Genomic DNA, 25502 nt, shown 5'->3' on the forward strand with positions numbered 1-25502 from the left:
CCTCACATGCAGCCATACAGTTCCAATGCTACATGGTTGAGCAATTTATAGATTCATTAACAGTATAATCTGTTCAAGCTCTAAGTTGACTGATATTTCAACTTCAAAAAATGCTTCTTTTGCATTAAATTCCATTTTGATTTTTAAATTCATACAAAAAAATTCATGATCACCATCAAAGTCATTCATCAGAGGCAGAGAGAGAGAGAGAGAGAGAGAGAGAGAGAGAGAGAGAGAGAGAGAGAGAGACTCTCTCTCTTTCTCTGAAGGAACACAATTTCTGAGACAGTTATGACATATTTCTCTAAGCCACTCAAAAGAGAAACAAAATGACATGCAATGACAGAGTTATTTTTAGCCCTCCCTCTATTAGGTACTTATCCCAGCCTACATCATCCCCACAACTACTTTCACTGCATGCTTCACAGCTGTTAACAGGTTTACTATCATATTTTCCTGCCCACACAGCACTACCAAACATACAGAAGGTTTTTTATTCATTTTTACTTATTGTTTATATAGCCATGTATATTTTTGGGACACTGGTGTCTACAGATAATGATAAGTTGTGAATAATGCATATAGTGAAGGATTACTGTATCAATTATTAATGAAAATGAGACCTAGCAAGATTCTTGGGAGGAAAAACTCTTACATGTAAATCAGATGATGTCTTTCATCATTTGCAGGCCAGTAAAACTGTTTTTACTTTTAAGATAAGGTTCACATTACTTTTTTACAAAACCCAACCTTTGTTGTATATCCAAGTCCATTTATACCCTTCATCATAATTTTTTTCAGAGTTGCAAGAGAAATGAAATGTTAGTCCTGAAACATTATAATTATCCCAATCTTTAAGGTCAAATATGATCTGGCAGCAAAACACCTGACAAAATAAATAGTACCCCAGATATTCCAGCATCAATCTATTCTTTACAAAACAGTCAACAAACTGGAACCAGATTATTCAAAAAAAAAAAAAAAAAAGGCAGGACAAAATTATGATAGCTCTACATAAATACGGAAAAACATTCCATGGAAGAGACGAATAACTAACCTTACACACTGTGTTGATCTTATGACTGGTGGATTTTTCATTTAATTCAGCTCTGGTTCTCATAATTAGCAAATAAAGGAGATACTTAATCATAATGTTCCAAATACCAGGGAAACAGAAAGGTCACCATCTCTGTAAGCATTAAGAAAAATTTGACATTTACACCTTGTCTTATGGCAGACACCAATCAAAATGTAGGATAAATAAAACATAAATTAATCGTATTGTCGTTCATATTATACATGATCTACAAAAGACTGAGATATCGCTGCAAAAGTGATACTCACTGTCCTGACATGGCACCCATGAGGCAGGAGGAACAGATTTATGGGAGATGACTCTTGACTAAAAGAATACCTCCTTCACAGGTTAAAATCATCATCTATTATCAATTTTGTGTAGCCCCTTGACAATCCTGAATTGACAAGAGCCCGGATTATAAAGCTAGCACAGCAGGAGTTGATATACAATGAGAGAGAAAAAAGTAATTTGGTTTGTCAAAACATCCATTACAAAATCATTAAGGAAATCAAGACATACAAAAACATAAATTGTAAATCAGCATAAATGAAACTAAAATTTTACATAAAAGATCAAATATTCTTTGGGATGCACCAATTTTCTTCCTTTTTCAGTAATGCAGCTGACCAACATTACATCATTACAGAAACATCTCAAAATAAGAGCAGAAGGTCAAAGCCATGCATATCAAAAACAACTTCACCAGACCTACAAAATAACTTGCCACCTGATGAAGAAAAATACTACTGAAGACCTCGCAGAACTTTGACCCTGCAAGTTTTGAGACTGTCAACATTTCTTAGACAACGTTCTTTTCTTTACAAGGACTGATGAAAACTGGAGCCATTGACAAAATACCTGTTTTTACTGATATAAAGTAAAGAATCTGAACAATAACCTGAAATAATTTAGAAAGAAAAACTCTCCTGCAACATCAAGTTGAAATATTGGATTTAATCATCAAAACATTGGCTATGTATTCCTATACAAAATGCCCTACCACACTAATCAACATTAGCACAGTAGTTCATATAATGCAGTGGATGTCAAAATATACATGTCTCCCATAGGTAAAAAGTCACCTACTGGAAAAAGGGCAGTATGGAATATAAACAGCATATACTATTGTACATTTTGAACACCCAAAAACGCATTCACATAATATTTCTTTTATTTTAATGTGAATGATGCTTTGGAATACATTACACTATGTACAATGTAGAGCCTTGAAGGGGCTCACAATAACCACAACTATGTATTGCTTTATTTGCTATATCATTATTTTTTATGGGCTGCCTTGAAAGACACTAAATTCAAATCATTAAAAGAATGAAAGAGACCATTTTAATTTTCTGAATACCTTACAAGAATTTTCTGAGCAGCCAACTATGCATGACACAATTCATCACCCCTCAAACACTGGTCAGTTAACTGACAAATCAATCAACATTTCCATGTATGCTGTTGCCACAAATTCAAAAAATTGAAGACTTAGCACCTAGGACATCTGACTTTCACAAAGGGATATGAAGTGATTCTTTGTCATGGATATACTGTACTGCATAAAGGTTACTTAACTTTGTATTAAAACTGCATTAATCTACAACAATTATCAGGCCACAATGTATTCATAGTGCATGTCCTGGCCTATACAACAACAACAACAACAACAAAGAAATCTCAGACTAAACATTCAATGAACACAATGCTAGTATTTGAGGGGTGATTCAGAAATAAGGGTGTCTGTTCACGCAGGCTACTGAACACAGCCTATGGTTAAAAAAGTAATATACAAAAGAAAGCCTTCAAAATGTATAAGTAACACATCTTGTCAGACATCCAAATTTCTTTGAAAAAATATCTGCAATACAACAAACCTGTTTAGCACAGTTGATATCACAAATAATAACTAGGTTGAACAAATGACAGAATAGCAACCAAAGGTAACTGATGTTGGAATATGGGTAAAAAGATATGTGATTGTGTGTCATAGCATATTTCATGTACACTGTACACAGAAATCAAAACATCCTAAAACAAAGTATAGTACAGTAAAGCCAATGCACTGGCTGATATGATGGATGACAAAGTGATCGAACCGCAAAGACCAACGAACCTTAACCAATAGTAGACTGTCCAAGCATTTCTTTCATACACTTGGGCTCCCAGGACAACAATGAATCCCAAAACCCTCTCTGTATTGAAAGATATGCCCCATTTGATTTCAGTTTTCAGAAGACTTGACAAAAAAAGGCCAAAAATACAAGATGTCTGCTTCCAAAAACAAAACCCAGAAGAACTAAAGATAATGCAAAAGAAAAAATGTTTCCATAAAAAGCCAATCACTATGGCTTTCATTAGCTAAAGTTCTTTCATTTCTTGAGACAGGGCATGCATACCAAAGCAGTTAATGGAATTGTTAAAGTCTGAGTTTAATTTGTCCTAGTAAAATACTCTTTTGTCAGCATAATAATTGCCTAACATGGAATACGTGAAAATGCTAAAACTCATCATTTACTTCAAATTTTGTTGGCCGACTGTCATCATATCAAGCATTCTTATCACAATAAAATGGAATTCATGAAATAGCTAGATGGCATGACTGAAGTTGAATTAATATTTTAAGGTCCACATCAACACCAGATGCACTTCATACAGGTCTTTGGAAACCAAGTGTCTTCAACTTTGTGCAAAAAAAAAAAAAAAAAAAAAAAGGCAGAAAAAACTTTACAAAAAAGATCTATTAAGAGCATCCATTATAATACCATGGCAAGATTTAATAAAATTAATAAAAATTAAATTCAAAGAACAGATCTCACTGTCAAGAAATATTATATTCCTTGGTAGAAAATCATAGTCATAGGGTAAAGCACCTAACAATCTATGTCCCTTCCTGCCTTAAGGTTTAGAAGCTATGAGAATGCTCAGACCTTTAATTGCAAGATCTTTCAGACCATGCATGAAAAAAAATGAAAAGAGTACATTTCAAAGTTCATCACTGGATATGAATAATTTACGACTACTCATGATTTTCCTAAGAGCAAAACAAGTATGAGAACCCAAAATCTCTATTCACACACTACATTCATACAAAGAAATATCTAAGACTTCTCTGCAAAAAAAAAGGCGGTTTTGTACTAACAATCCAGACATCACTTTCCTTTCAAAAGCTGGAATAAATAGGCTGTGGCTTCCATACCAGCTTACTAATTGCTTAACAATGAGAAAAAAATCAATTACATATACAGTAACATTTTTTAAGAACTGGCTTTGCCTTAATTAATAGTGATAATTTTAAGAAAGCCATTGCACTGTTATACCTTGTGTGGGATGCTAAAGCACTGTTGACAGCCGCTAGGCCAAGGAGGCATCAGATTCGACTGCACTTGACCTTTTTCTGACGATTAGCAAATGTCTGATAAAATGCAGTGAATTGTTAAAAAAAATGCAACCTGATGAGAGTGAAAGATTTAACTTGCTCCAAGATCAATGATGCAAGAAACTCAACTGAACCAATGAAAAGCAAGAGAATGTTAATCATTCTTTTACTGCAAATATGACAGCAAAAAAAAAAACTCCACAAAAGAATGATGTGAGAGCATCAGAGGGAAGCACATTGTACAGTGCATGGCTACTTGCATTAAAAAAGAAGTCGACACCTGCACCTCCTTCAGCCCGCAGATTAAATGAGGCACCAATTCTCAGTTGCAAATTTAGACAGTTATTCCTCTACATCAGCCACAAAATATTTCTTTCTTTAACAGCCACTGGAGAATTAGTGCCCAGGTCTACCTGAGATATGAGCAAAACAGTTGTTGAAACATTTGATGGAAACTGTACAGTATAGTGGGGCAATGGAGGCACTCAGAGCAGCATTGGCTTATGACACCGGGAATGACTGACTACTAATATTACAGACATCTAGAAATGATAAACTGTTAAAATTTCTTTGCTTAAAAGTACCCAGACAGATACAGCAATTTACCTCCAATAATGTTCTTCAGCTATGTATAATATTTATTAATAAATCCCAAATCTCACACTTTACTGATGAATATATTTCCAATGGAATTGAGGTTTTTAAGAAATGCTACATTTGTTAATGAAGTTTATAGGTTCTATATTATTCTACTCAAAAGACACTGTAAAAATGAGGCAAATGTAAAAATGGACACCAAAGGTTTACAACAAGAAAACATCACATCTAATATATTTCAGTTCAAACAAAATTAGATTTTCCAAAGCGAGTTTCTTGATAACTAATGACTCTGTCTTTCTCCCCTTTTTCCTAGTGTCCTTCTAATACAAATAAAGGAAAATGGATTACTACCAAAAAGGCCTTCAGAATGTTTAAAATTTATATTCCTCATCATCAAATGTAGTTTCCTTATACGTACAATTAGCCATATTTGCTGAACTGTCAGACTTAAGTGCAAATATACTCAACAGGTGTCATTTTTTAAATTATAAAAAAAAAAATATTTCATTTCAATAAGGTATATTTGTTACTCAGCAACTTTGCCAAAAAAAATATCAATAATCATACAAGCCAAATAACAATATAAAAATACTCTGTGGGCAAGTTTAATTCCTGTAGCATTTAGGATATTTAAATATAAATGTACAATCAAAATAGGAAACAGTGTTGTTCCTTATCAGTCGAGTTGTTCCACATATTGGAATGAGAAACCAGCATAAGATACTGTCAGCTATTGCCAGACATCCTTTCTCAAATTTAAAATTGCAGAAAGCCTCTGAACTGCAGTGTGGTTTCCACTGGAGACTGCGCCTTTAGGTGATGCATTAAACCCACCAACACTGCCCTTCAAGACATTTTATAACATAGTGTTGAGTTTTATTATTTTATAGGATGTTCACAGCAACTAGACTTCTGTAAACTGTTGGCTCAAGAAATGAAAAATGACCTATATGAAGACCTACGTATAAGAAAAAATATTCTTATGTTGGGTAAAACTAGTCACCCTGGATAAGCTTACTGACCTCTCCTTGATATCTTGTAATAATTTTTTCAGCTGACACAACATTCCTGCATGGTTTACTTCACTGCTTGATTTCCCTATTTTCAATTGCATGCAGTAAAAATTTTCAGAATTACTCTACAGGTAAACAATGCAAATAAAATCTATACAAACACAAAATACTAACACTTCCCCAACTTACTTTACACGATCCATCAGCTAACACTGTTACAGATGATATTCTCTCCCATCCCGCCCCAAACCCTATTTGAATATATGTGACACTTAAATACGTACCCCAGCAGACTAGGAACATAACTGGTTTTATATACAATCAAGCAAATTCCCTTTGATTCTCTTGGTTCTGATTTCAACCCATTCATTATAGAATTCAGATTCTGCAATAAGAAGGATCATTTAATGATATCCAAAATGAATGGATTTAAGTTTTGTGAGTGTGCGCGCAGAGATATTTACTGTATACATGCAAACACATATACAGTACATAAACACACACAAACATTGTATGATTATATATACTGGCATTTACATACAAATGTATGCATAAAACTAATCATCTGGTGTATTTTAAAAGCATGTATATGGTGTTATTTATCCTAACAATGAAAAATTTTACCCCAGGAATGTACAATTTAGAAATATTTATGAGATTTCATCAACTGTTCTACATAGCAATCATATAAATAATAATTCATTCACTTGGTTACACAATAACAGCATGACCCTAACCCTGATCATGCTGCTCATTCTATATGCAGTACCTTACCTCCTGAGCATATAGTACTTATGTCTACAGAAGGATGAAACTGTGACAACAAGACTGCCATTGCATGGTCAAGAGCAATGGTCAACGCACGCATCACAGCAATGACCACTGCTTATGCTATACCAATGGCCCTTATTTGCTTTTGTAGCAATAGGCTAATAATGTTTTAAATGCTTCTACTAATAAGAGTTCCTTAATTGTGCCAATGCAAAACCATACATATAATAAACAATTTAAAAAACTAAATATGCTGAATGAATATACAAGTGTAAAAAACTTTTGTGCATCACATGCTCACCTGCCTTGGTGTTCAATTTCCCAGCAGCTCTAGCTACATTATGGCACTAATAATCATAGATGCAAAACTTTCAGGCCTCATTAGACAAAACAAATACAAATAGAGTTTAAATACTGAAAATTTATCCACACACAAAGCGTGAATGCTTTTCCACACACTAAGTGTGAATGCTTTCAAAAGGTTTTCCAAATAATGATGAGTTATTTCTAATAGACAAGAAACAAATGTATTTTAAGAGTGATATGCACAATATTATGTTAACTGCAGACACTGCAACATATAAAAGCACAAGAAGCAGGGACAAAAATAAAAAGTAAAAAGAACTGGCAACTTTTCTTCAACCAAATACCTGCATGACAAAACAATTCCTTAGGGTGACTAGAAGTTGTGGATAACTGTTCTCACAAAAACTTTCTGCTTTCTTTTGTTGTGACATAACATGTCGTTACATATGACACAGACGACAAAGATGAAGTCTGTGCAAAGCTTAAGGTGGGATATTTATTTAAATATGCATAATTCAACAATTACTTAACCATTCAACACAAGACAATTACAAAAGACCAGCTTTTTCATGAAACCTACTTGCAACTGACAACAGCCTAAAGACCAGTTCATGAACTCATAATTTACTGCAGAAGCACAGTAGTCAGTTTCTTTTGCCAAAGAGCATCATTACATCAACGATCTAAAATACAAAGGAATCTGATCCACCTAAAGATTTGCCCAGATACAACCTTGTTAAATGTGACAACTGTAAAGAAAAATGGCTTTCCACAGAAATCACATTCATAACACCTCACATCAGTCACTGGGTTCCTCTAAAATACATGAAACATTACACTAAGCCATGTTGAAGTGACTTGACCTTTTGAACTTAAACAAGCCATAATACACTCTGTTGGACCCTCACTCTCTGTAAAGATTACATAAAAAATAATTCCACTCTGCAAACTCACAATGGACCAATTCTGCTTGAGAAAATCATTGGCAAGGCTGACTGAGGTAATTTTGGGATGAAAATACACAATGAATATATTGCTAAAAAATAATTCAATCATCTAGTTCAATCTACTGTACCACAAAACATGTAGTGATACTTTTGCAGAATATAACATCTGCAATCAAGAAAAAGAGAATTATATAGTATGACAAAAATTTTAATAATAAAAACTCTGAACCTGAAAAAATGTCATTGGGCTGAAAATTCAAAAATAAAAAATTCTAAAGTGAAATTATATTTACAAATAAATTTTGTAAAATTCATGAAAACTACTCACTTGTGTCAGGAAAGCGTGATAATGAATCATCGATATGATGATATCAAAGACAATACACATCAGAAATGCACTACACAAGTATTACGTTGTATTTACCTCGTGAACAACACTTGAGAAATGGATCTCCATTGACTATACATCAATACATACTGAACTGCACAGAAAACGAAGGAAGCAGAGATACAGCAATAATGAAAATAACTGACTAGGTTTGCTTGACTATCAATTGTGTCCACAAATTATAGTACACTGTAAACACTTACTACTGTAAATCATGAATGACTTGAGGGAACACATGTAAGTACGTACCAACCTGCTGACATGGCGCTGGAAACATACTGTAAAAATGATTAATAACTAGCATGTCCATAGTTACAAAAAGTTATAAGAAAGGCTTTAAAAATCTTCCAAAATGGGTTCATACTTTGGAACAAATCATAAGCCACTGACTGGAGAACCCAATTCCTGACTGTTGGGAACATGAATTAATTATGGAAATGATCCGAAAGAAAATGAAACAGACTCGAGCAAGGGTCACAACAAAACCATCACAGACTATTTCCTCCCTACAAGCAACCTGTGCTTTCTTCACCATATCCACACCTAAACATTGTTTTTTATTAATTATACATAATAAACTTCCCATGGCACAGTTAATTAAAGAAAACCTCCCATGGATAAATTCTTCCACTTTCACACAATTTACAAAGCAACCAGTGCTAGCTTTAACATTACTTGCATAACTTGGTACTCACCAGAGTTTCTGAATCACATGGCACACTGTTTTTACCAATGAACTTATACCGGTTTTTGAATAATACTAATAATCCTCAGGTTTGATATACTCCTCTTCATAGGAACACTGTAACTCATTTTAGCGATGCATTTGAAACAGTTGCAAACTTAGATTTTGGATGTGTTTAATATCCATTTATGACTTCTTGGATAAGCCGCTCTCACACCTTCCTCCTGCAGAGCAACATCCTTAAGTTTCATAGAGGCAATGTCCAACACCACGCCTTTGGAAGCTTACAGTAAATTGAACTGTACAGTAACTACATTTATACAACAAATATGCTAAAAATTTTGCTGTCTTTTTCTCTTTTGGTCCATGGCATCTAGAATTGGCTGTCGCTTGGCCTGATATCGCTGACGAAGTTCATCTATCTCTCGTTCCATCTCTTGGTCTAATGTTGCCATCCGTTGATGCAGCTCATCGTACGTTAGGTGCTTTAACTGGAATAATGTTGATCATGAGTAGTACACAAGGACATCTTGACTGCTGCAGGTTTTGCTTTACTATTTCCTAAAATGTTATGACTTAATTCATAATAAACACTCTTACATGTTTTGGTATGGTTTCCACCAGAACTATAAACCAACCAAAATGTTCATTGTCTATTAAGTTTGAAGAAACTCTTGTGGGTTACAAAAAGACTTTTAGATTGATTTGCAAAACAATAATTCATTTGAACAAGACTCTAACAAAAGCATATGTCAATGATGACCTATGAAGTGATGACAAAAGTCTTGATTTACTAAAAACCACTACAAGATTAACTTACAAACCTATTACTGCGCACAAGAAAAAAAATAATACAAAAGGAGACCTATCCAAACAAAGCATGCACACTCATAGAAAGAAAAAGCTATCCTCCTAAAAAAAAAAAAGATCAGAGCTCTGCAGTATCATTTCTGTACCATAAAATAAATTCAACCTGACCATTATGACATTTTTTGGCTTCCGTATGCCAGGTTCCAGAATTTTTCTTAAGAGAAAATTAAAAGATGACAGTGTTAAAGACGATGGACAATTAGACGGGAACAGACCAAGGGAAATAGATGACAAAAAAAGACACAGTAAAGCATCTCTGGCTGCAGAGACAGTGCAAAGAACCTTAAGGGGGCCGGCCGCCTAATGCCATTTTTTAAGGACAGGACTTTAATATTCATACCACTTACCAAGGTGACTTGGGACATCTCCAAACCGCATGTGATTTTCGCCTCTGACCTTTGGTTTTGAGACGCCAGGGCGATTTATCCCGAAAATAACCATTTTTCAAATTCTATCTCCTCCCTTGATATTTAATATTAAGACCTAGGATTACTACCATATATAGACCTGATGTAGACCTCCAATTGAATAAGGAGTTTTTTTTTCTAAAAGTCATTTTTTTGCTAGATATGAATTTTTCAATATGGTAAAAAAATAAACCCTATAAATCAGGAGAAAAAAATTTATAAAATAAAAATACGAAACAAAAATAGGAAAAAAGGGCTCCATTTGATTGTTCTATAATGTCTTTCTGAGTTATATACCAAATTCCAATGTTATAGCTTTAAAACTAAATGAGAAGATAGATTTTGAAGGTCAATAAGTATAGTTTTGAGATACGGGCGTTCACAGTTTTCCTTCGTATTTCTATAAAGACAATGTTAATAAATAATGATTATTATGAATGTATATTTTTTTTTTTGTATTAATAAACCAAAACTATTTTATTTATCATAATTTAATCATAAATGATGATCCCTTTGCTCATATATTGTAGCCTGGGGCACTGCTTGAGGCAAGATGGGGCACTCCTTCCTACGCAACTCTCTCTTTCCCCTTCACTAACTCAGCTTATTACAGCGAATTTTCTTCTTCTGTATGTTAGCGAGATGTTTTTCTTGTATTTTCCTCTTTGGCATGATGAAATTCTTGCCGAAACAAAGATAAACAAACGTAAATGCAAGAGAATGTCAGAGGTGAAACTTGAAGGTGTACTCTCTTTTTACAAAGACAATTTAATAAATCATGAATATTATGAATTTCATTTTCCATTTTGGGTATTAAAAAACCAAAATTATGTTATTTATCATAAATGAAGATCTCTTTGCTCGAAGATCGTAGCCTTGGGCACAGTGTGACGTGTGCTGTCAGGCAAGACGGGGGGATTACTATGCAACCCTCCCCTCTCTCTTCACTAACTACGCGTATATTATGATATTCTGTAATAATACTTGAGCGATTTTTCTTCGTCTGTATGTTAGCAAGATGTTTTCCTTGTCTTTTCCTTATTGGCATGATGAAATTCTTGCCGAAACATACATAAACATACGTAAAAGCAAGCTAATGTCCGAGGTGAAATCGAATGTGTAGACTACTTGAAGTTTGTGCTCGTACTGGATCATGGTTGGACTTGGTAGCTGCCTGAAGTCTCCCTTCTCGACTCGAAGAATGTCTACAGATGCCATTTCTCCCAATTTCTTTGACAATAATTATCAAAATTTACGATAATAGATCAATGTTTTAGGCTCATTGAGTTACATTAACTAATTACCCTGTAACTACGAAAGTAAGTGGAATTTTGAAGAAATATTTCGTATACGCATTCTCAATTGCCATATGAAGCTCCATGAATTTTTTCATGACTTTGCATTTTTCGCCCTATACCACGGCCACCTAGAGAGGAGGCCTGTTCGATGACTCAGAAAAGGTGACCTACGTCACAAGCATGGGGCTATCAATCACGGTCAGTCGGTCACCTCAAGCCTCAGTTTCCCACTGACCTCGAGTAGGGTCACTGCGAACATTTTTTCCTTGAAAAGAACTCTAATATCGGGCATTATCGGCATTAATTAATAAGAAAAAATGCCAAACAAGTGTTGTGTGCCTCGTTGTAGAGGTAATTACAATAAACACAATAAAGTTTGTGTTTTTTCCTTTCCTAAGGACGAAATCCTTAGAAGGAAGTGGGTACTAGCGGTGAAGAGGGAGGACGGATTTACACCAACAAACAACAGCAGGGTAAGTCTGAGTGAGCATTTGTTTACGTGCATAGATATACATATGCTGTGTATGTATATACTATACAGTATATATACATATGTATATATATATATATATATATATATATATATATATATATATATATATATATATATATATATATATATATAATTGAATTAGTAAGAAGTAGCTTTTAGTTTTCAAATGAGATATAAACGTGTAACGTAGGGAACGTGTATTGAATTGTGGTTATTTGATCGCAGGTGTGCGAGTTGCATTTTCGTCCCGAAGATATTCTATGGGAGGTTTCACATTTTGATGAAAAGGCTGGCAAAAACATAACTGCAAGACTTGGGAAACCTCGACTACGTTATGATGCTGTTCCGTCAATATTGCCTAATTGTCCAGCTTACTTATCATCTGCCTCTAACGTAAGAGAGTCTCCAGAATGCAGGAGAGCAAGGCTGGAGGAAAAAGCTTTGCAAGCTGCAATGGTAGATAGTATTACAACTCACGATGTATATAAGGAAAGTAAAAATTTTTGTAATCTTAAGGATTTAACTGATAGGAAATTGAACTTCATTGACACCTCTTATTGGACAATCATAAGAAAAGAGAAATATTTGCTCATTTGTAGGATTTTGGAGCCCCCATTAAGTCATATGCCTGTGTCTTTGTTCATATATGATGATTGTTCAATCCGCGTATTTGTTCACGATGCTGAAATTAAGAAACTGGGAAACTATAAAATTCCTTCTAAGGTTGGTGACATAAATGAGCTAGAAATTATATTGAATAACCTTAGAAATACAGATATACAACAATTTTCGAAAGACTCTAACAGTACCATTCTTATTTTGCAACTAGTAATTTCTTTGTTGACAGCCGTTCTTGATGAAGATTTTAAATATTTCTCAGCACTTAAGTTCATATAAGAACAGATACGTCTTGTATGAACTCTTAAAAAAACTATGGAATCATTCGCTCAAGAAATCCAACAATTGTTCTTTTTTCATTCCACTTTTGTACAATTGTTTCGCCCTCAAGGTTACAGACTTCTGAGAGATAGTGGTTACGTAATCTTCCCAAGCTTCTCAACAGTCAAAAGAGTTTTTATTTCTAAAGATTTCAGTCCTTCCCTTGAGCAGCATGATGAAAACTTCCTTGCATATATCAAACAAAAGTTTAGGTCCCTTTCAGATGATGACAAAACAGTGAACCTATTATTAGATGAAATACATTTAAAAGCTTATTTCGATTACAAAGGTGGTAACATTGTAGGGTCAGCATTTGACAGTTGTGAAGCGGCAAACAGCGCATTCGTTTTCATGGTAAATAGCATTAAGTCACCGTTCAAAGATGTTGTTCATATAATTCCCACGAAATGCATGAAAGCAGAGACGTTGCACTCCATAATTAAGAAGGTTATAATGGGATTAGAAAAGATCGGATTCACTATACTTTGCGTTATAACAGACAATAATGCCATCAATGGGAAAGCAATGTCATATTTTGCCAACCCTCCAAAGTTATCCATAGTATATGAACATCCTTTCCAAAAAACCCGACCCCTTTTTTTTATGTTTGATTCAGTTCATTTATTAAAATGTATCAGGAATAATTGGGTGGGCCAAAAAGATCAAGAAAAAACGATGAGATTTCCTAAGTTTTCTTATAGTGGCAAGTACTTTGAAAACGAAATTGAAATGAATTATGCTCCTTTAAATACTTTGCAAAAACTTCACTCGTTGGAAAGAAAGTCTCTTTTAACTCATTCATACAAATTGACGCAAAAGGCATTGTGGCCATCAAGTCTCGAAAGACAAAATGTGAATCTAGTATTGAAGATTTTCAATGAGTATGTAATTGAAGCTCTGTTAACTTTCGGAACGAAAAACTTCTTGCCATTTTCATCTGAAGTAGCAGATTACATTAAGGTAATTCACATATGGTGGACCATAATGAATGTAAAATCCAAGTTTAAAGGAAAACGGCTTAACAATCAATATTCAACACCTCTAACTAATGATGCTTCTGATATAAAATATGAATTTCTCAATAATTTTCATCTATGGTTACAAGTTTGGTCTGACAACAAGGGAATTAAAGGTAATTTAACACGAGAGACATTTACAGCTTTGAAACATACAACTCATGCAATTATAGAACTTACTGATTACTGTATTTCTGAATTGAAAATGGATTACATTCTTACAGGTAAATTTCAAACAGATAATCTAGAAGAAAGGTTTAGTAAATACCGTCAGCTCTCAGGTGGAAATTATAATATATCAGTACGCCAAGTTTTTGAATCAGAGAAAAAACTCAGAATGATGTCAGTTCTTAGAAAATCTTTACCAATGAATGGCAAGTATGTAAATTTAACCGAATTTGAGGAAATTAAGTGGGAGGAAATGAGTCACACTGAGCATGTTAACCTAGATGATTTTGATTTGAATATTGGCAAGAAAGATTTTGACGATTGTAAAGAAGTGATTCCAGTCATAATATATTTAGCCGGTTATTGTTGTTACTCTGTTGACAAGAAAATAAAATGTTCATCTTGCAAAGAACTTACGACCCATTCAAACGATGAAGAATTTCCCTTGACTCACAGGTATATTAATGGTGTCAGCAGAGGTTCCCTTTTGCACCCAAGCGAAATTACAGTAAATATTATCATGCATAGTTACATAATTCTTAGTAAAATTACTAAAATGAAGACTTTCTTAAGAACAAAGAATCAGCGAAATATGGCAATGGCACTCATTATGAAAACTCTTACTGACAATGACGCCCGATTTCCAATTGATGTCTGTGATGCAGGTCATAACATGGAAAGAATCGAAAAAATGCTTGTGTGGGCTTCTTCAAATTCACTATTGAACAATTTTTGTCGAAAAGAAAATGATTCACTGGCTTGTGGTAAAAGTGCAGGTAAAAAACGAAAACTGCAAACTTTAACTAATGACAAGAACTAATTTTTCCCCATTGATTTATATATATTCATATTTAACTCTTATCATTTGTTTATGCTTAATCTTATTGATATTATATGTAGAATCTACTGGCCAGTTTTCAAGATACATATGAAATTGTTATATAATTTGCTTTTTTTTGTTCATATTTAACTTAGTTATTATTTGTTAATGCTTAATCTTATTGTTATTATTTTTAAAATCTACAGGCCATTTTTACCAGATACATATGAAATTATTATTATATTATGTAAATACGCTGCATTTATGTTTTAATTTCTTCACATTTAACTTATTGTTATTATTTGTTCATGCTTAATCTTATTGTTATTATATGCAGATTCTACTAGCCGTTTATAACAGATACATGTGAAATTGTTATTACATTCTGTAAAAATGCTAGAGTTATGTTTTTTCTTTTACCTTTTTGTAACGAATAAAATGATATTTTTATATAGAAACCTGCATTATTCACCTATTTTGTTTATCCTAGATTTTGATAACTTCAAGCTTTAACTTCAAAAAAAGTAAATGTTGACGAGAAAGTGAGAGTAAGCGGAGATTCTCTCTACCTGATGGGAAACAAATAGTGATAAGCGCGGTCAAGGTCTCAGCTAGGGAGCGGCCATACCATAGACCCATCTTGCCTACGTCATAATCCAGTGAGAAGGCCTCCTCTCTAGGTGGCCGTGCCTATACCCCCCTATATATGGGTTCCGGCCGGCCCCCTTAAGCACCTATTACATTACACTGCTCAAGTACATTGTATATAGCAACACTATGAACCTAGATTACTCAAAAAAATTACCCTATTGTTATTAGAATACCTCCATCAGATTGAAGAAAACCTTAATTTAAAAAAATTATCAAGCTAGGAGCATTTCTAACAGTTGAAAACAAGGAGCATTTCAGACAATTGAAAACAAAGATTTTTTGTTAATTTTTAAGATAAATAGTCTTCAAGAATCTAAAAATTACTTTTTGGACCATAAACAAGTATTAAATAAAATTCACCAGTAATAAATTAAAATATATACAACAACAATGTTAAGAAAATTTTACATAAACAACAATCCTTTATCATAAAATAAAAAAAAACCAATGAAACAACAAACATACTGATGGTCATACTAAAAGAAAAACTGTTTAAAAATCTACATTTACAATATTAACTTTAAACTTTTTTTCTTCCTAAGGCCGAAGTGGAAGAAGCATAATAAGTTCAGGCTGAAATAAATCTAAAATTTATGTGTGCTCAAAATATTCAAAATATTCTCGCAAAATTACCTGTTCATTAAAAAATATTTATATACTTATGTTAAATACAACTCCCATCCACAGCAAGGCATAAAAAATGACAAATTTTAAATCCATTTGTATTTTTAATCATTAACGAATATGCAGTCTAAATGTAAGGGAGTTTGGTTCAAAAAATGTATAAGGATTTTGGTGGCAATTGGAGTTAGCCTAGATGGCAAAAGGAGGCGGGCACAGCAGACCTGCCTTAACCAATCCCAGCTACAACACATAGTTTCCTTTAGCCCAGTTAACTAAATAAGGGGTGGCTTGAGGTAGGCCATATACATTAATACTGCAGGTTTGTTAGTTATGAAAAATGCAAATTGATTTAAAATGTGTCAATTATTCATATACAGAACAAACCTTTGGTCTTAATGTAAGGAAGACTTACTCTTGGAAGGAGGACAGAGAAAGTCTCAGAACCAACTGGAGGTTCAGCACACCTGGCCAAAGTAGGACAAAGGAAGGAGTCACATGCCTCTGCTCTGTTACATAAAATGTTACTCAGCAGCCAGAAATGTGGGTTTAAGAGACAATGTGAACTCCTGTTACATTGTGTCTCGTAGGAATATAAAGAACCCATAATTGTCGGAGACAACAAAACTATGTTAACCACCAACCTTGTTTGTTGCCATTGCCTCTCTCCCCTTGTAAGAGAGAGGAGGGGAATTGCTTCATACATCAACCCCCTATATTTAAAATAATAGGCTAACAAACGATACCCTCCTGTATGAGATGTACATTCAAATGCACGGATCCCTCGAGCAATACTTCCCGTGGTATGGATACAACTTGGGTGCCCGAGTAGAACAAGTTCTTCTCCATCAATGACCATAAGCATCAAAATAAATCAATGAATACAAACCACCAAAGAGTATCATACTTACAAAGTCAAAATCTCCATCTATAAATGATCTCTGGAACTTAGGTTGATTTTCTGCAGCAACTCCTCTTGAAGGCAAAGGTCTATGGTGGTTTGCTGGATTGTTCATTTGTACAAGCTGTCTTTGAAGGTTACTCTACAATAAAGGCAAAGGAAAGGAATATGTAATTCATTCCATGGTATAAACATGAAACATCCCTACATTCTTAGATTTAATTAGGCACATTAGTGATACCATGCAGGAGTAATTGTTGCAATTATTTCTTAAGAAAGTTTCTCGGGCACGTCATAAAGTTATCGCAAGGGCGTGAAAAAATACCCAATTAATAAAGGTAATTAAGTAATGTACATAGCTCTTAAAGACTTGATATTACAATATATCTTTAATATCTCAAAGCCCTCTTTATTTTATATTCATAACTTCTTCAGATTAGCTATTGTACAGGCACAATCTCAAATTATGGTTTATTACAATAGCTATACACTATATCAAACTATCTTCAACAAACTGCTTTGACTTGATATACATTAGCATAGGATTATTTTTCTCTAAAAACATGAAGTATTGTATGTGCTGAAATTCACTGCTCTGCATGGAAACTGTAGACCAACTGGCTTTCGGCTTCCAAACGCAGTAATAAATAAATGGGGCTGCCACTAACCTAATCAAGATATTCTGACTGTCATCCCAATGAAGAGATTTCATGAACAAAGATAAATTTTACCTTTTTTATTTTTCCAGACAAATTCTTTACTTATAACTAACCCAATGTTGCGGTCAATGAAATCCCAGACACTTCATTCCTAGTTAATCAAAAAAGAGATCAAGTAATCCTACAAACAATGTACTAGTAAAAGGAAGTTGTATACGTATATGAAATGAGTATTGAAAATAGAATATGAACGCCATTATGAATATAATTCATTAACTTAGCATATGCATATTTTGATTTTGCTGCTTTGTGAGGAGATGAAAAAATGTCAATTCAGGAGTGTGTTGGATGGAAGAGAAATGTCTTCGTAATGAGATCTAATGCTTAGGGTCACCTTGAAAATTTTTCTTTTGTAATTGTCATCATTTTGACTCCCACGGAAACAAGTGGGGTCTTGAAATGTAGACACATCAGTTTTGGGTGGCGTGTTGTTGAAGATTGCTATCTCAGCCTTGACTAAGGGCAAAGACAGGTCGCGCTTATGTTCGTGTCGTGCATGGGCAGAAGTAGGTATACTACTTCTGAATCTAGTTTTGGGTAGATTTCATGGGTGAGACTATGAGCTGTATATGACGTCATGAATCTGTTCCAGTGCAATCAAGTTGTTACATAGTAGTGACATAATCTTAAGGGGAGAGTCTTGTGAGAAAGTTCGTACCTATGTTGTTCAGGCTGTTCCCCTTCATAATGGAAGAGTAAAATAACTGGGCTCTAGAAGCAGCATTGTTTTAGAACGACCGTGTATTAGTTTGTTGTGTGATATTAGTGCTGAAATGGGTAAGCATACACATTTATGCCCATGTGTTACTTTGTCTTTTTGTATCTTAAACATGTATTTCAGAGATGTCCTCTTTCATATGACTTTTTGGTTTATATAATTTTGGTTTTTTACAATTTATTTATGTGGGATGTCTTCTTATTTTTTCTTTTCTCTCTTATACAGATCTGGTACTGGTAATGGTGTTATGGGAGAGACTTCTGACTTTGATTACCTATCTTATGACTGATGTTTAGTTTTTGTGGACAAACGGATGGACAACTTTGGTCCAATCCCCAGGGTTATTTGGGTTTTCTGTTTAAATTATAATACTCTTTTATAATGGTACATTATTTGGAGTTTTCCTTAGGTTGTGTTTAGAAACTAAAGTTCCAGACTTTGACTTATTCAGTTAAATCATTTTGTTCTTTGATAATTAGATTTATTTAGTTTGTCCTTTTCTTCTTGAATAAATAAAGTCTGTATTTTTTTGTAATTAGTGAGTCTGATTTAACGACCTGAGGCAATTCTGATAAGTGAGTTGCATAGAGGTCGATTCGTTGGTAGAGAGAGAGAGAGAGAGAGAGAGAGAGAGAAGACGAGAGAGAGTGAGGAGGGGGAGGGAGGTGAGAAGGAGAAGGAGAGAGAGGAGAGAGGAGTAGAGGAGAGGAAGATGACAGAAGAGAGAGAGAGGATGGAGAGAGAGAGAGAGAGCCTAAGGTTAGGGCCATTGCTAACAGAGAACCTCAAAAAGGTAAGTTTACATATTGCACCCTCTCTGAGGGTGTATAACATATACATACAGAAACAACACTGATACTTGAGGTAAAATTATCAGATACTTGAGATAAAATTATCAGGTTTTTAATATATGTACTATTTGGGAGTGCCTTACACCAGAGGGTACAAACCAAGTGTCTAAAGTGGTACAAGTCATTACACACCCATCATGTAGGTCACAAAGGGGCTTAACTTAAGAAGTGTACATTCTGGATGCCTTAATGAGTAATGAAAGGATGGTGATAAATTTTCGAAACCTAGACCCTCCATGTAAATACATATTATTTGTCCATAACAATGGAAACTGCAATTTTTTGTCACTTGGTTCTTGGACATTTCTGTAAAACGTAACAGTTTGGAGGAAAATTGATAATACTCTTCATTTTTGGGATAGACTTTAAGGGATGAAATAGTGAAGGGAGCAGTGGTTAATCCTGGGTAACTGGGGTTTGTATCTTTTCTGCAGTGAAGTTTTAAAGCAAATATATTACTCAAATCATAAGCAACACACTGTAGAACATACAAGGGTAAGGATCCACACAACCGATGATTCCAAATCTCCATCAGGTATAAGATATGCTGCCAAATCGCCTAATACAATATTGATTCTGTTACAAAATGCCATCTGTTTTCACAGCCATATGAGCAGTATATCAGTGGCTCATTAAGATTTAAAAATCCTACCCATGAACTTTCTAATTTTCAGAGACTATTAGTGCTATGATTGCCCTTCAAATTAATGTCATAAAAATTCTCTCGTACAATATACGCATAAGGTTATTGTTAGTGTAATCAGGTGAAGGTGGGCTCAAGCTGTGAGGCATCAAAGGAGGCTACCAATCAAGACTAAAGTTTCAGTGCAGGAAGGAAGGTGCACAAAACAATAAGAACAGAAAATCTCTCCTAGTGGTAACAGGAAGATCATATGGAGAAGCAGACTCGAAGGAAAAGCCAGCACATAAAACCTTCTGAGAGTATGCATGTTTGCATGCAAAGTTTCACTGATATTGCTTAAGACACAACAAAAATTGTCTGTTGGGAGCTTAATTGATGTATGATATGTTGACGCAAAAAAGGTTCTTAAATATTCGAGGAAAAATAGTTATAGGCCTACTTGACGAAAAATTTTGAATCGCGCCTTGAGGGATGCTGGGAGTTCACAGATCAAGCTGTTGTTTTGTTTACAAGCATTACCCAGGCGCGCATGCGCGAATTTCTTTCTTCTTGCACTAAAAAGCATCAGTGACACATCTCAGAAATTATTTCGTCACTTTGACGTAAGTTTTGCGCCATTTTATATTAGCCGTTACATAGAGTTTTATATATGAAAATGTGCCAAATTTCATGTAAAATACAACAAAAAACAACCCATGGTTGTAGCTTTTATCAGTTTTGAAATATTTTCATATAAATAACAATAAGTGCCAAAATTTCAACCTTCGGTCAACTTTGACTCGACTGAAAAGGTCGAAAAACGCAATTGTAAGCTAAAACTCTTACATTCTAGTAATATTCAACCATTTACCTTCACTTTGCAACAAATTGGAAGCCTCTAGCACAATATTTTGATTTATGGTGAATTAAAAAAAAAAATTTTCCTTACATCCGCTCAGTAACTCTGCCAAAAAAATCGGAAAGTCTTTCGTCCGATTGTCGTAATTTTTGCATAGTTTTATATTAGCTGTTACATGGTTTTATATATGAAAATGTGTGCAATTTCATGTAGATTACAACAAAACACAACACATGGATGTAGCTTTTATTGGTTTTGAAATATTTTCATATAAATAACGATAACACCAAAATTTCAACCTTCTGTCAACTTTGACTCCACCGAAATGGTCAAAAAACGCAATTGTAAGCTAAAACTCTTACACTCTAGTAACATTCAATCATTTAACTTTATTTTGCAGCAAACTGGAAGTCTCTAGCACAATATTTCAATTTACAGTGAATTTTTGAAAAAAACTTTTTCCTTAAGTCCGTGCGGTAACTGCTGAAAAAATCAGAAATGCACCGTTTTACATTAAGCGTTACATAAAGTTTTATATATGAAAATGTGCACAATTTCATGTAGAATACAACAAAAAACAACCCATGGTTGTAGCTTTTATCAGTTTTGAAATATTTTCATATAAATCCCGATAAATAGAAAAAATTTGACCCTAGGTCAATTTTAACTCTACTGAAATGGTTGAAAACTGCAATTGTAAGCTACAACACTTACAGTCTAGTAATACTCAATCAATTACCTTCATTTTGCAACAGACGGGAAGTCTCTAGCACAATATTTTTATTTATGGTGAATTTTTTAAAACAAGTTTTTTTACGCCCGTGTGTTACGAATTCATGCATCATATTGTGATAATATTTTCTCTGTGTTGCTTTGATTGTTTTACAATTTGTTATATACCAAAATGATCGCAATTTAGTGTACAATACAACAACAAAAATTAACTCATTAGCTTTAACCCTTTTGCTCGCAGCACGATTTGTATGCAATTATATATACAACATTTTTGCGCTGTCATATGTTCCAATATTTATACATAAATGATAGTGATATTTTTTTCATTTCTGATGGTTACATACTAAACTTCAGGCAATGACAAAAAAAGGAGCCAAAAATAAACTCTTAAATCTTGAAAACTAAGCATGCTGTGATTTAAAAAAAAAAAAAAAAACTTTTTTCCCGCTTCGGCGCTCACTCCCGAATGCCGCCCGCATACGGGAGACTATTTATGAAATACCGCTTAGGCGTTTAAGGGTTAACTAAGAATTTTTACTTGACGACAGTTGAGTTTTGAAATTAGTGGTAGCGATTCGTTCGTTTCCAAGTAGGTGACAGGGCCCAGCCACTCAATTTGTTTACACTAAAAGTTCATATGCAGGGAGGAGGGCGGACTCCATCCATAATTACTAGGTAAGTATATACATATAGAAAATTTTATTTTATCATAAAAATGTCATTTTTATATACGTAACTTACCCAGTAATTACTTAGTTGATTCCACATTGAAAAAGGTGGGAAGCATGGACAACATAATGACTTAAAATATATAAAAAATAACAAAGAATATAAAAATGGCTAGCATTGAAGTAATGCTCGTTGTTGCCTCACCCGTTGAGAGAGCTGCAGCAGGTAGATATTGCCTCTGGTCGGTGCTATCTCAAAATACAATGGCACGGCGGTAAACCTGTGGGACTCCTCTGGTGACAAGGGACTCTGCAGCAAAGGAGTGCTCCAAAGGCTGACAAAGTGTTAAAAAATAACTTTGCAGTAAAGGTCAATAACAAAGGCCAACAAAGCATACATAATTGCCCCTGCCCAGGGCTTAGTACCACAATTTAATAAACCAGAACAACGGGTGGGTAATCCAGGTACACCTGTAACCCCCCCAGACTCCCCTATGGCTCAACATCCTCATTTCAAAGTGAGAGAGGCTAAAGGAAGGAGCACTTCCTACACTTCCTCACTGAACACTTCACCAGCTATAAACACAGGTCCTAAGGGGCTACACTTTTCATAAACGTCTCTGCATCTCACAAATAATGTATGACAAACACAGATTTACACTTCTAGCATGTTTTTTGAAGTATCGAGGAGAGGGAACAATTATGTCTGAACGCTACAGAGGTCGCAACTGCCCTGACATCATGCAATTTCACCTTCAGGGCTGACAAATCCTCTTATGCTAACTGGGAATGAGCTCTAAAATGAGATCCCTTAAGAAAAAGGATATCACATTCTTAGACATGGCCCTAGAAGGATTTTTTACTGAACACCACTAATTATTAAAATCTACTCTCATTTTATCTATTTTTTTAAATAGTATCTGAGGGCTCTCACTGGACACAACACCCTCTCTTCCTCCTACGGACCGACCAAATCAGTTAAATTTTTAATAGTGAAGGAACAAGGCCAAGGTTGTGAAGGATTCTTGTTTTTTGCTAAAAAGTCCAGCGACAGAAAACATACCGCATTTCCTCTAGGAAATCTTACACTTTTATCAAAAGCATGAAGTTTGCTTATTCTTTTAGCAGTCACCAGAGCTATTAACAAAATAGCCTTCCTCGTTAGGCCCTTGAGCAAGGTAGAACAAAGTGGTTCGAAGAATGGTTCAGCCAACCATTTCATCCAAGTCCAAGCAAAAGAGGTTTCCTTTTTTGATTTGTTAATGTTAAAAGACTTGATAAGATCAGAAAGGTCTTGATTACAGGCAGTCTCTGGTATATTGGCGAGCTTGTTGACAGTTGAAAGCCTGTTAAGCCCAGAGTAGATAGGCTTTGGTGGAACCTCCTGAAGTGGGGCTGTCTGAGCAGACTTGGAATGGTTGGTAGGAGTCTTGGAAAGTCTGTCAATAGATCTAGAATGTCAGAGAACCACTCCTTCTGCAGCCAGAAGGTTTGTGTGTATGGTATTTTTACGTTGCATGGAACCAGTGGTTATTCAGCAACGGGACCAACGGCTTTACGTGACTTCTGAACCAAGGTGGCAGGCCAAGACCATACCAATCACGCCACTGAGGCACTTGCAGCCAGAAGGGAGCAATGGGGCATTCTTATGATCTGATGAGAATGGAATTTCCTCAGAACCTCCCTTATCATCACGAATGGGGGAAATGCGCAGATGTCCAGATTCAACCAATTTTGAATCATTGCATCTGTCGCCCATGTTGACGGATCAGGAAAGGGGGAGCAGTACAGAGGCAGACGATGGTTCCTCGATGTCAAAAATAACTCTATGGTTGGTCTTCCCCATTGTTTCCAAGGCTCGTTGCAGACCAGGCTGTCCAAGGTCCACTCCGTCAGGAGGATCTGCATCCAACAACTGAGTTTGTCTGCTAAAATACTTCTTTTTCCTTGAATGAAGGGAGTGATCAATACCATCTGATTCTGGTCCGCCAAACACTGCAGTTTTCCTTGCTACCTCGCAGAGGAAAAATGAGTGCGTCCCTCCTTGAAACTTATGTACGCGGGTGCAGTGGTGTTGACTGCATACACTCTTACTGTCATTTTGTTTACTTGCATTGCAAAGTGTTGAAGTCCGAGCAATACTGCCTTCAACTCCTACAGGTTGATTTGGAGTTCCTTCTCTTCCGTCGACCACCTTCTTGACACTTCCTGATTTGTTAGAATGGCTTCCCAACCTAGCTGTGATGCATTGGAAAAGAAGTCTAGGTCTGGGTTTGGTGGAAGTAGTGACTTCCTTTTTGTCAATCTTCCTTCTGGTCTCCAACACAAGTCCTCCCTTAACTCTGGGGTTATTGGAAAGACATGAAGGTGTTGGTGTTCTTTCCGATCCCAGCAGGCCTTCAAGTGAAATTGCAGTGGTCTCATAAAAAGTCTTCCTAGTCTCACAAATTGTTCCAATGAGGCTAAAGTGCCTAGGAGGCTCATCCACTGTGTGGCAGAACAAGAGCAAAGGTAAAGAAACTAGTCGATCTTTTGCAGACAATTCTCCAACCTTTTGGGGGATGGAGAAATAGAAAAGTCTTGAGAATTGATATGAATCCCCAAATAAAGAATATTCTGAATGGGATTCAGTTGTGACTTTTGTAGGTTCAGTAACAAACGTTATTCCTGAGTTAGCCGTGAATTTTTCTGTAAGTCCCCCATGCAAGTTTCCTTTGTTGGGGAGCAAAGTAGCCAGTCGTCCAGGAAGAGCGAGATCTTGAGTCCCACTAGATGTAGCACTACGAAGAGACAGTTACAGAAGCCCTTTAGTCCGATGTTCTTGACCATCTCTATGGCTTCCTTGCTGATGAGAGAAGCAACTTCCTTTGTAAGGGATGAATATCCTTCCAAGCCAACAGAGTACGCTGTCAAGACAACAGAAATGCTGGACAAGGGAGGCTTCTTCTTGACGGGGATCAAATAACCATTCTTCTGCAC

At 35.1% G+C, this 25502-nt stretch overlaps 1 protein-coding gene across 10 annotated transcripts in view; it reads right to left on the bottom strand.

Annotated features, from left to right (window-relative positions):
- Window positions 1-1272: 1272 nt before the first annotated feature.
- The window catches only part of LOC135227047 (serine/threonine-protein kinase 3-like), a 164693-nt gene continuing 140463 nt past the window's right edge, over window positions 1273-25502 (bottom strand). For 8 of the 10 annotated variants that reach the window (XM_064266851.1, XM_064266848.1, XM_064266845.1 and 5 more), the window contains 2 exons: window positions 17362-17493; window positions 1273-9658 (listed from right to left, as the gene is read on the bottom strand). In XM_064266851.1, coding sequence (XP_064122921.1) covers window positions 9500-9658; window positions 17362-17493 — 291 coding nt within the window. In that variant the 3' untranslated portion in view covers window positions 1273-9499. The remainder of the gene's footprint in view (window positions 9659-17361; window positions 17494-25502) is intronic. The other 2 variants (XM_064266850.1, XM_064266854.1) reach the window with 1 other exon arrangement.

This window comes from Macrobrachium nipponense, chromosome 15 (assembly GCF_015104395.2).
Source record: "Macrobrachium nipponense isolate FS-2020 chromosome 15, ASM1510439v2, whole genome shotgun sequence".
Lineage (NCBI taxonomy): Eukaryota > Metazoa > Arthropoda > Malacostraca > Decapoda > Palaemonidae > Macrobrachium > Macrobrachium nipponense.